Source organism: Meriones unguiculatus, chromosome 10 (assembly GCF_030254825.1).
Source record: "Meriones unguiculatus strain TT.TT164.6M chromosome 10, Bangor_MerUng_6.1, whole genome shotgun sequence".
NCBI classification, from domain to species: domain Eukaryota; kingdom Metazoa; phylum Chordata; class Mammalia; order Rodentia; family Muridae; genus Meriones; species Meriones unguiculatus.
This window is the reverse complement of record NC_083358.1, coordinates 105763292-105775497: the sequence shown is the minus strand read 5'-3', so window position 1 is coordinate 105775497 and position 12206 is coordinate 105763292. Positions and strand designations below refer to the sequence as shown.

Below are 12206 nucleotides of genomic sequence, written 5' to 3'. Positions count from 1 at the left end.
AGGGATCTATCTGAAGTTTTACTATTGAACTCGGACTGCCTTACTATTACAGGTAATTTTCCAGGAATGTACCTGTTCTTCCACCTTTTCTATCTGTGTTCCTTCTACCTTTCAGTTAGGTGAAAATACCAACCTCTTCCTGTAGCCTTATTTCCTGTTAGTAAATGAGTTTGGCTTTCATAGTCCTACTGGGACACTGTACCTCTTTCATGACCCTTCATCATATTAGGACCTTAGTATGGCTGAATCTAATCTTCCTCACATTTGTGGGTACCTTTTTAAAACAATTAAACATTGCATATGATATGCTAGAAAATGCCAATTGGAAGTGTAGGGCTGTGAGTTCTAAACTCTGCAGCTGGTGGACTGCACTGCTTTGGTAAATCACTTTTCTTATTTGCAAATTGATATCTGAGTCTGAATTAACATCAGTGTCTGGGGAGAAATATTCTGTAGTTCACTGAAAAAAAACATAGCCACAAATACTCATGTTGTTCTATTTTGGCATGTCTACCTTTTTGATGCAAAAAATGTTACTTATTTTATGAATAGTGATACCAGTAGAGTAACTAGGTGTTAATTTTTATGCTTAGTAGAATAAAAAAAGTTGGGACATAAATTTCGATTCCTCAAATGTTGGAGGAGGAATTAGCCCAGCTTATGAAAGTCTAAAGAAACCATTATTTAGGGTGAAGGATGCTTCCATAATTTTAAAATATTTACATTTGCTTGGTGGCATGGCATTGGGCATATGTTTTATGAGTGACTGCATCCCTGAGAGCAACAGTTATTATGACTTTGCTATGGATCCTGCTTCTTTCATGATGAAGTGTGAACTAAACATTTTTACGCTTATGCAATATTTTATACTTTTCTTCCCTCTTTCCATCCCTTCCTCACACTTATCTTCTCAATCTACAGACTCTCAGAGTTCCTAACACACTGAAGTAATTATTGCTAATATTTGCTTTCAGAATGCCAACTTGGCAGGTCTGTGAAAATGAAAGGTATACCATTCCCAGAATCTCATCATGGAGAGTATGTTGGTAGACTGGGAATAAAGGTGACTTAATACTCTTTTTTTTTCTTTCTGAAAGATGCTGATGCCAGCACATCCCTGTGGAATAATCAGGAAATTTCCACTGTGGTCTTTGTCTTCTCTGAGGGAGAAGATGGCTGAAACTTGATTTTTTTTTCCCCAAGCAGAAAACTAGATTCCAGAAAAAACACAGCCATGGTATCCCCAGGTAACAGCCCTATTCTTGATGAGAGTTGGCTACAGGGAGAAGAAAGCATTTCTGAAAGCACTGCCAGGTGTGTGGAAGCAAATCCAACAGGGTTCTGAGTCAGTTCTTATATCCCACACTGCCCAGCCCGTTTTTCTCTAATTTGCAATGAGACCAATGAAGTTTTTTTTTTTCTTTTAATTTGAACACACTAGCTCAAGTAGCTTTTTAAACAAAATTCTTTCTTGATGGAAAGTCTTCCAGTCTGTATGGTTAAAAAAAATAAGAACAACTAAGAGCAGTAATCAAGGAGGCTCTTTTGGCCTGGCTTTTATTTAATCATATTCGTCTTCAGGTTTCCTCTCCTCTAGAACCAGTCCATACCATGCATTGTGAGATACAATTAAGTGCTTTGTGTTACCAGGCAAACAAAACAAAACAAAAGCAATGACAATGATCGAGATTCATAGTGACAAGCCCACAAACACCTCATTTTGTTTTTCTCTTCAATACCTCAGACAGAACAATGTTAAGGTTAGGAAATTAAAATCTGTGGAGAACACTGCTTTGATGGCCTCTGCATTTTCCACATCATCTTCTTATCATAGGACAGTGTTTGAACATAATTGTTGTTGAACAGATTCAACAGCACAAGAAGTTACTAATAGACCTTATCCTAGCTGAAAACACACTCATGATCTTTGTCTGCGATGCAGAAGTGAATGCAAACAGAACTTGGGGTTGAGGGAGGCCTTGGTGTAGAATTGCTCAACCTTGTCTTTGCTTTGGGTTTGGTGATCTTTGGTTCCCACATAACCATCCATTCAGTTAATAAAAACCTACTAGTTGCCAAATGCATGTCATTTCAGGCTCCACTTAATAAAACAACAATTAAAATAGATGTAGACCCTGCCTGTTACACAGACGAACAGTCACTTAGTAAATGTGGAAAAAAATAAACAAACATGATTATAGTTGGATTAAGAGGAAAGGTACGTTAAAGGCATCTTAAGTTGAAAAAAAAACCAAAAGAGACAGGCAGGGGAGTTGTCTCCTGAGCCCAGATATTAGGCTGAGATTTAGTATGAAGTCAGCTCTGTGTAAGGAGTGAAGGAGGAGAGCATTGTAAAGAGCCTTTTGAAGGAAGGCTTGAAACACTGCAGTGTGGACTGCAGTTAATTTTGGCTGGGGCCTGTAGACAAGGGTAGAGAAATGTGCTAGTGTTGGCACCTGGGCCGGAGCCAGAGCCTGCTGTCCCTGCAAGGCTGGTCAAGGAGGGTAGAGTGACTCTGCAGGGCTAGTCATTGGAATAACCAGCATGCTGCAGAAATATGTAAATATAGATAATTAGGGCTGCTTAGACTGGATAGGAAGTAGAAGGAAGAAGGGCAGTTCCAAGACCACTTAGAGTAGTTTAGTGAAGAAACTACCTGGCCTGTGACCGGAAGGTGAGAAGACATATTCAAATCTCACTGGTAAAGCAATATGGCATGGAGTTGGAAATCACTCAAATGTTTTCTCATTCCCCTCTCCACATATGTGTGAGTGTATGTGTATACACATATTTACATACATGTCACATGTATGTATATAATGTGAAGAGGGGAATATACATATAATGTATGTTGCAGGCCTTTCCCTGCAATGGAGTAGGATAGGGGAATCCATACCTTTGCATTTCTATTTTGACTTTAGGTCTCTTAGCATAACTTGTTTTGATTTGGGTGCACAAATTACTTCCCTCTTCCCACACTGAACCTCTGGCCTCTGGTTGTATGGTGCACACATAGGGGTCAAAATGAGATTTATATGTTCTCATGGATGCTTGTGGGTTCCTATGTGTTCTCTGGGCTCATTGTGGTGCTGAGAAGCATCTGTTGTTGGGTTCCTGCTGCTGATACACTGTGAGGAAAATGCTGAAGGAGCATTTTGTTTTCTGCCTCTTGGGTCTCTTTGTTGGCCCAACATTCCTCTAGGTCTCATCTAAGTCCTCTGCTTGATTCCTGATGAGTCTGTAGCATGTCTGTGTCATTGTTAGCCACCTCCACATACATACAACATACATACATACATACATACACACACATACATGCAGAGTCACCTTGCTAGCCACACCCCTTAGGTTTCAGGTTGAATGGGAAGACTGGGGCACAGGAAATCCAACTGTTTTCTTACCCTTCGTCTCCACTGGGGAAGGACAGGGAGGTGATTCTCAACTGCTGCTTGATGAACATTCACCATCTTTTCATCCTTGTCCTCCAGAGGACAGCAAGCCCATTGAAAGTTAAATTGTACACATTCTTCAAGGTCTGCCTCCCCTACAGAGTTTTTAGACTAATTTGCTTTTGTTGTGAACCTAATTATGATTAATGTTTACTATTGCACATGCCTGCCTTTTGTTCTTCTGGATTATAAGCTTCTTTTGAGAGCAAAGAGGCAGTGCAGCCACATGCTGAGCACCTACCAAAATGTCACCTGGGTCACCGGCCACTTTTAGCATACAAAAAATATGTGATGAATAGCAATTGTCACAGCTACACTCTTCATAAATCTTCCTAAACCTCTCATTAAAACCGTTGGAACAAGTATAGGAGTGCTATTTCACCGACATCTTTGGCCCCTTTCTATTAAATTTCCATAGAGGTCCTGTGACCTGGGCTACACTCAGCTGTGGGAAACAGATTTTCAACTATTCCTTCCAGGCCATGAACCAGAATGTCATTATATTTACAGGGGTCTGTGGAGGAACCCCAAACACGGCAGTGCAACTGTATATCAGAAACCACTATCATAAATGAGTTGGACAGGATAAGCCAACTTGAAAGAGAAAATAAAATATTATAACCCCAACTTGAAAAGAAAATATGGTGTGTGGTTTATTGCGGTAGGTTATGGAGGAAGAAAGAACCGATTTTAAGTCAAACACAGAAAAGCAGTGACACTCTTTAAATTCAATACAGTATTCACATGGCAGACGCTGAACTTCAGAAAGCCAAACCTTTAGGCTCCTGCTCTGGTCTATAAAATAGATGTAAAATTGCCTTTGCTACATTATTAGTGCACCATTCTAGAGGCAAGGAATGTTTAGGGAGCAAAATAACCTTGAAGCCAGCATGGCGCTTTCAAGTCAGAGTCTGTTTGTGGGAATCTCACATTGCATTTTAAAGACATTTTAAAGGCTGTGGCTCTGGGAAATTCCACTCTGCCATGGTAAGGAGGAAGAAGGACGAGGAAAGATCTGTAGCAGAGGAGCCAACTTTCATTGTCTTAGAATACATCTTACAGTCAGCAGCAATCTGTCTTTGCTTAAACAATGAGATTTCTGCATTTCTAGATTTGCTTTTTGCAGAGTGCCTTTCATTCTTTTGAGCACACCCCAGCCTTTAGGTTGTGTAATAAAGAATTGGGAAGATGTGTCATTTGTGGGAAGCAACTTGGTGATTCTTGAATAAATCACCCATTTCTCTTTCTCAGGATTGCAGACTAGGCACGCATTTTCTGGGAATCAGGAGCAAGACCCACCAATGAGATATGAGGAAAATAATTTCATAAAACATTTTCAAATTTGGAATTTTAAAATTTCAAAGTAGCCTTAAAACTCTTAGGGATCAGCAAGTTAAAGGGCTCCATGTCTTCACCTTAGATATGCCAGGAGAGCCAGATCTTGAAGAAGGTGTAAAATTAAAATTTTAAGATGAGACATGAGGCGTGCTGCCCTCTGGAAGCCTGAGTGTCTGTGGCTTGGGTAGAGCAAGTCATTTACATCTGGTTCAGACACAAAGGTATCAAAATGCCTCCCATGACCAAGGCTGGAAGCAGAAACACTAGGACTCATATGGAACATGTTGTCTAAGGCATTTTCTAGTCTAGAAGCACGAGGGTGATATATTCAACTGTGTCGGTGTTTCTGGGACTAAGATAGGATGCAGTGGAGAGGTCCGATGCACTAAAGAGGAGATTAAAAATGAATGGACTCTGAGGATCTAGCCAAGAGGCCAGCCCAAGTGTATGCACTGGCCTTGCCCAGCCTGCTGAGCCAAAGAAGCAGCCAGCTTCTTTGCTGCTTCTGATTTTCTGATGAGTCTTGGAGACTGAATGAGATGCATTTCATGTGGTCCCATTCAAGTTTATATTCAAGGAAACTCACCCCTCTGGGTAAAAACTGAGTTTCTTTTTGTGCCATTTCTACAAACATTTCAGGTCATTAAATGAGCAATTTCTGGTGGCAGGAAAGGCATGTATTATGTTGAATGGGAAATGTAGCCAATTATTTGACTCCCTCAGGCTGATTGCCTGTTGGTACTTTACTGGACTGACTTGATGAATGTAACCGTCTATCCATCACTCATTCACTTACTCAGGTGTTCATTCAGCAAGCATTCCCGAAGTGCCTACTGTGTGTCACCAACCATGGATCTCACCACTATTCAATTTTCTTTTGCTGTGCCCATCTGCAGGCAAAGTTTGTCGCTAGTTTGGGGCAAGGACAGGGAGTAGAAGTGAGGTCACAGTCATATGCAGGGCAAACCTTGGTTGTCAGAAAGAAGTGAGTCACACATCTGGGTGCCAGGCCCAAGCCTTCTGTCAAGCTGAAATTTAAATCTCCGACTAAAAGGAAACGGAATAAAAACAACAGCTGTTATTAATAGAGTCATTTTTGTTAATTTTCTAGGAGTAACACAAAAGGAAATCAGCTAATATGAAAACAACTGATATTTATTTCTTTATTTTCAGATCACCAGATTAAAAATTGACCGAAACCCTTTTGCTAAAGGGTTCAGAGATTCTGGCAGAAACAGGTAAGAATACTTAGACAAGAAACTCACTGACTTCTTTTCTTGATGAAATTACTTTCCCCATAGCTCATTGGTGGCTCTTGGCTTCCGGTTCCCAGAGAATGTTTCCATACTCTGCAACTCCATTGACTCAGGGAACGAGAAATGGGTGACTTGTCCAAGAGTCCCCAAGTCCCCTCCCACAAAAGGCACAGCTTCTAATTTTTTTTTCACACAACTTGAATTACCACAACAAATCCTTCATGCTGTTTTCACCCCCTGCATTATGCTCTGTGATTCAGTCCATGTAAAGGAAGGCACATGGTCATTTACTGTTATCGATGGATTCGAGTATTTTTCTGGTATCTGAAAATGACTATATGGGCTACAGTGGTGTCTCATAGACTTTACATTTCTGAAGAATAAAAGATTTCAGAAAAACTTACCTTTATGAGCTGAACTTTGTAATGACAAGTGCAATCATTTTACTCCTGGGAAATGGTCCCCTCAAACACAGAGACTTCTGACTTTAGTAAGGGGGTATTTCTTGATTACCATCCTTCTTTTTCTTTCTTTTTAATTTTTTTTTTAAATTTTTCATCAACTACACTTTATTCATTCTGCATCCCCCCATAAGCCCATCCCTCCTCCCCTCCCAATCCCACCCTCCCTCCTCCCTCTGCATGCATGCCACTCCCCAAGTCCACTGATAGGGGAGGTTCTCCTCTTCTTTCTGATCTTAGTCTATCAGTTCACATCAAAAGTGGCTGCATTGCCCTCTACTATGGCCTGGTAAGGCTGCTCCCCCCCAGGGGGAGGTGATCAAAGAGCAGGCCAATCAGATTATGTCAGGGGCAGTCCCTCTTCACATTACTATGTAACCCAGTTGGACTCTGAACTGCCCTGGGCTACATCTGTGCAGGGGTTCTGGGTTATCTCTATGAATAGTCCTTGGTTGGAGTATGATTCTCTGGGAAGTTCCCTGTGTTCAAATTTTCTTGTTCTGTTGCTCTCCTTGTGGAGACCCTGTCCTCTCCAGCTCTTACTATTTCCCAGTTCTTACCTAAAATTCCATTCACGCTGCCCAACAGTTGCCCATCAGGCTCAGCATCTGCTTTGATAGTCTGTAGGGCAGAGGCTTTCAGAGGCCCTCTGTGGTAGGTTCCTAGGTTGTTTCCTGTTTTCTTCTTCTTCTGATGTCCATCTTCTTTGCCTTTCCGGATGGGGATTGGACATTTTAGTTAGGGTCCTCTCTCTTGCTTAGTTTCTTTAGATGCATAGGTTTTAGTGGGTTTGTCCTATGTTGTATGTCTATATGAGTGAGTATATACCATGTGTGTCTTTTTGCTTCTGGGACAACTCACTCAGGATGATCCTTTCCAGATCCCACCATTTACCTGCAAATTTCATGATTTCCTTATTTTTCATTGCTGAGTAATATTCCATTGTATAGATGTACCACAATTTCTGCATCCATTCTTCAGTTGAGGGGCATCTGGGTTGTTTCCAGCTTCTGGCTATTACAAATAAAGCTGCTACAAACATGGTTGAGCAAATGTTTGCCAGGTGTGATGTCACATGCCTTCTAATCCCAGCACCCGGGAGACAGAATCAGGAGGATCTCTGTGAGTTCAAGGCTAGCCTGGTGTACAAAGCAAGTCCAGGAAAGCCAAAGCTACACAGATAAACCCTGTCTCAAAAAAACTAAAAAAAAATAAATTTTCTGGTTTTTTGAAATTTATATTTTTGGAAATCTATATATTATAATTATAATATAATTATATCTCCCGTTCTTTTCACTTCCATATCCTCCCATGTACCCTCTCTTTAAAATTCATGTTCCCTTTTCTTTAGTTGTTACATTTGTGTTTTATATTTCTAAATATATACATACAACCTGCTCAGTCTGTATAATGTTACTTGTATGGATTTTTTTTAATGGCTGACCATTTGCTATTAGATAACCAAAATGTGGTGTGCTTGTCTCTGGGGTTAGGGACTATTTCTCCTTCTCTCAGCATTCCTTTTGGCCTGTAGTTCTTGATTGGGGGCTGTGAGCTTTCCTTCTTCCACATTAGGGTGCTTATTTGTATTGTCCTTATTCATATCATGTTTAGGTAGCCATGTTGTTGAGACTTCATGTGTGGAGCTTCTCTGATATCTCTAGGAGACACAGCAACTTTACTGTTCTTTGGGCTCTTAGAATCTCCCCATCCCCTTTTTCAAACTGATCCCTGAGCCTTGGGTGTGGGAGTTGGGCTGTTAGAGGTATCAGGTGGGCCTTTGCTTTACAACTCTTGTCTTTTGGTCAGTTGTGGTTTTCTGCAATGGTCTCCAGCTGTTAGAGCAAAGAGAAGTTTCAGTGATGAGGGAGAACACCATCTTTCTTCATGACCTGCACCATCAGGTCCAGGAGCTGCCAGCTGTTCACAGGATCATTTTCGTGTGTTGTCAAGTGTCTTAGAGACTAGACTGTACTTTTTTTTACTGTTTTTCTGTCTGGCAATACTTTTTTTTTTCTCTCTAAATGATTTCCTACATAAAATTAAAATCCGTTATCTATGGCAAGTTAGGAGACACCCAAGATGGCCACAGTTTCCAGTCAGGCGGTTTCATCAGATCCGGGCAACTCAGACTGAAGGAGCAGGATGCCCATGCCTCATGTAGCACAGGCATTGCAGTGGGATTGACTTTCACCAGACATCAGACTTCTTTCATCATCTGCAAGGATTGCTTTACATCTGGACAACAGATTGCCAGAAATTATCTTTGGTATTCTCTCTGCAGCACTTTTTGGATAAACTAACCATTTATATTTAGAACTACTCCATGAAATATGTGAGGCATTATCCGATGCACCGCAGACAGTGTTTCAGCACGATCAGGCCCCATGCGCAAAGGTGTGCAGTGGGCGTGTGTCTAGAGTTGTGTAAGGACATTCTGTAGTGTCTGTACAAGGACTAAACTCCCCAGTGGTGTTTTCCAGAATGTTTCTTCATCACGTGACACTTCACTGTATTGCAGATGTATGTTACAAACCACCATGATGCCCATTTCTTTCAAAAAATGTTTTGTGAAAGCACTTTTTAAAAGCTGAACTCAAACTGTATGTTCAACATACATTTAGGTTCTTATAAAATTTGTTTGCCTCAAAATAAGTTCATATCTACTAGGTAAATATAAAATTCACTCAAACTTCCACTTTTTAGATAACAGTAAGTAATGTGGCCTAGGTAAAAGTTAATGGTAGAATACTCTAGAATTCAGTGATCAAGAGATTCCTGTTCCACAAAGGCCTTCATCTTCAAAGCCTACCAATAAAGAAAAAACATAGCCTCATTCTATCTCAGATGCCCCACCACCACCATTAACTCATAGTCCAGGTCACCAAAATAATTTTTTTTCTTCATTTCTAAAATTCTGCTCTCTGAGCTTCTTGAAAACCTAGCTGGTTATAAGGTGTTTTGTTAAAAAATGGCAGAACACTCATGGTAGGTAGGAAATGTATGGCGAGGGTAATCAAAGCCTGTAGCTTAGAGTTCTGCGTGGCTTTTAGGGTCTGTGGGCTCCTAAAATGCCAGTGTAACTATATGCATGAACAGCTAGCTGTATTTTTTTTCCTGATAAGTCTGTAGTGTTTTGTATATTTTTAGAAAGGTCCATCTCCCAAGGTAAGAATTTCTGTTCTGTCACTGAATATCTGTCTCCAGGGCCAAACATGGCCATGTTATTTTTTTCAGTTATTCCTTTCCTTTTTTGTTGGCAAGGGGGCTGGATCTAGTAGTACTTACTATTTTCACATGTGTGTTTTCTTATGGATCCTTAATGTCTTGCTTTTCTTCCCTCTCCAGTCCCCTTTGTCTTTGTCTTCCATTGGAGCCCTGCAATCAGGAGTATTTGGTCAAATACCTATTCCACGGTTGATTTTAATTCCTCAGCTAGTGCTTCCTGTCGGTAGGCACCCTACTCTTGGAAGCTGTAGTAGAAGGTAATCGTCCTTGGAAGTTACCATCTAGAATGTTCTTGCTCATGTTGCATAGATAGCAAGAAAAAACAGGTTGATTTTTGATAACATCACTTAGGAGGTTGAGTGGAAATTGTTTCTGAAGGGTGGCCAGGTGGAAGGGAGTGAGGTTTGCAGAAAGCAGGTGTAAGGAGAGACATGTGTTGTGTTTGCATATGGAGGAGGCTCTTTGGCTGTGGAATGAGGCCCTGTTTATAACTGTTCTCAGCAGCATGGGATGGGAAATGCCCAGGTATGACAAAATAGTTTGTATTGACCAACATTAAATGTATGATGCAGAAACTGAGGCCCATTTCCTTCCACCTTGAGACTAGGACTGTCTAGTGTTGAAGGATTTGCCACTGGCCAGGAAGATTTGAGAGCCTCTTACCGAAGTGCTGAGGGCAGGTCCTCCTGGAGGCTAGTGCATGTCAAGCTCCTCAGGGAAGATGCTGAGTTTTCTGTTCTGCTTGGAGGGTTACTCTTCTTTGTAAGACTCCTTGAGAGTATAACTATGGGTAAATCAAGGACAGGCTGCTAACATGATAGTGCAGGGTGCCCAGCTTTGAAGCCAAGCTTAGCCAGTTTCAATGCTTAACTTATTTCTTATAACATTTATTTTTTTATGTCATAGCAGAGCCTGCAAGCCACACTAAAAAACTAAAAATGAAATCCTGTCATCTGTGGATCAGTGGAACTAAAAAACATTAAGTGAGACAAGCCACCACAAAAAGCCATGTAGCATAGTACATATCCAGAAATTAAAATGGCTGATTTCTGTAGAAGTGGGAAGCAGAACAGTTTTTTGGAAGTTAGAGGGAGAGAGTGAGGAGGGACAGAAGAAGGAAGAATGGCAGATACCAAAATACAGTGACACAAGAAGGTAAGTTCTAATATGCCACGGCATTTTAGGATAACTGAAGTTTATAATCTATCACGTATTTTAGAAAGATCTAAAAGAATTCAAAAATTCCTGCTTCAATGAAATGCAGTATTTAAGGAGAAGAAAATATTGTCCTGATTTGACTATTTATTACATATTGTGCACACATGCTGAGTTATCATACTGCAGCACATAAATAGCTATATACCATGTGTCAATTAAATAAAATAAAAACGCCTGAAGGTTACTTTAAGGACTATCAGTAACTGCCTCAGTTACAAACGAACACTTACCATTTTGGGGGCTCATCCTTCACTTTTCTCTGTCTTTTAAAACCTGCATCTTACAAAGTGCTGGCCGCAGCGCCACCGTTCACTTCATACTCCCTGATGAACAAGGACTCCCTAACCAAGGCCAGAAACCCAAGCTGAGCCTTTCCAGTGGGTGAAGGAGGCATGTGCTATCTGTGTCTTACAATGGGGTGAGAATGTCTGGGCTTCTTCCTCCAGAATTTTGGGAAACCTACATTATAATGGACTTGCTAAGGCATGTTATAAAGGTTTTGAATATTTTTTCCCCTTTCAAAAGTTCAAATTCACCTGATTATCATTAGCTGCCTAGCGACAATTCTCGCCAGCTAACTGCAGGGTCTGGCATGAGCAAGCACTTTTAAGGTCATCACATAGGTGAGAAAGCTTAGGATGGGTTAGTGTACGGAGAATGGCTTGCAAATCTGGGACCTGGTTCTGAGCTCTCATCAGGACCAGTGTATCAGTGTCAGTCCAGCCTCTCATCTGTGGCTTTTCTCATGCTAACACAGTTCCTCTCAACTCCTGTTCTCCCACATGCATTTTAGACATCAAATGACTCATGCGGAGGAACATGGCTTGATGAGTTGCATATAAATGTTACTAAAACATACGGATTACATTTCCTTTAAAAACACATGGGCTTAAAAATTAGAGGGGAAAGTGCTTGGCCAATGTTTTTTGGTTTCGCAGAACACAAAACATTTGTGGAATACTTTGGAGTTACAGAGGTTGCCAAACCTCAAACCAAAACACGTTCAGGTTTGTCGATCTCAATCCATCCCAGCACAGCCCAGAGGCTGGAGAAGGGAGGAGAGGGAAGATGGGGAGGATGCAACCATCCTGTACACTCTTCTCCGGCGCCTCTTGCCTGTGAGTCTCTGGGCCTGTGAGGTGCTCACACTGAGTCCCATCAGAGTGTGGCCGAGATGACCGGAGAGCACAGAGCAAGGGCTGACACGCTAGCTGCCATTCTTTGCCTTTTTTTTTTTTTGTAAAGAGATCTCTAAG

At 41.1% G+C, this 12206-nt stretch overlaps 1 protein-coding gene across 2 annotated transcripts in view; it reads left to right on the top strand.

The window, feature by feature from the left end:
• The window catches only part of Tbx15 (T-box transcription factor 15), a 105863-nt gene that overhangs the window by 68716 nt on the left and 24941 nt on the right, over positions 1 to 12206 (top strand). For both annotated transcript variants that reach the window (XM_021657420.2, XM_021657418.2), the window contains exon 6: positions 5961 to 6025. In XM_021657420.2, coding sequence (XP_021513095.1) covers positions 5961 to 6025 — 65 coding nt within the window. The remainder of the gene's footprint in view (positions 1 to 5960; positions 6026 to 12206) is intronic.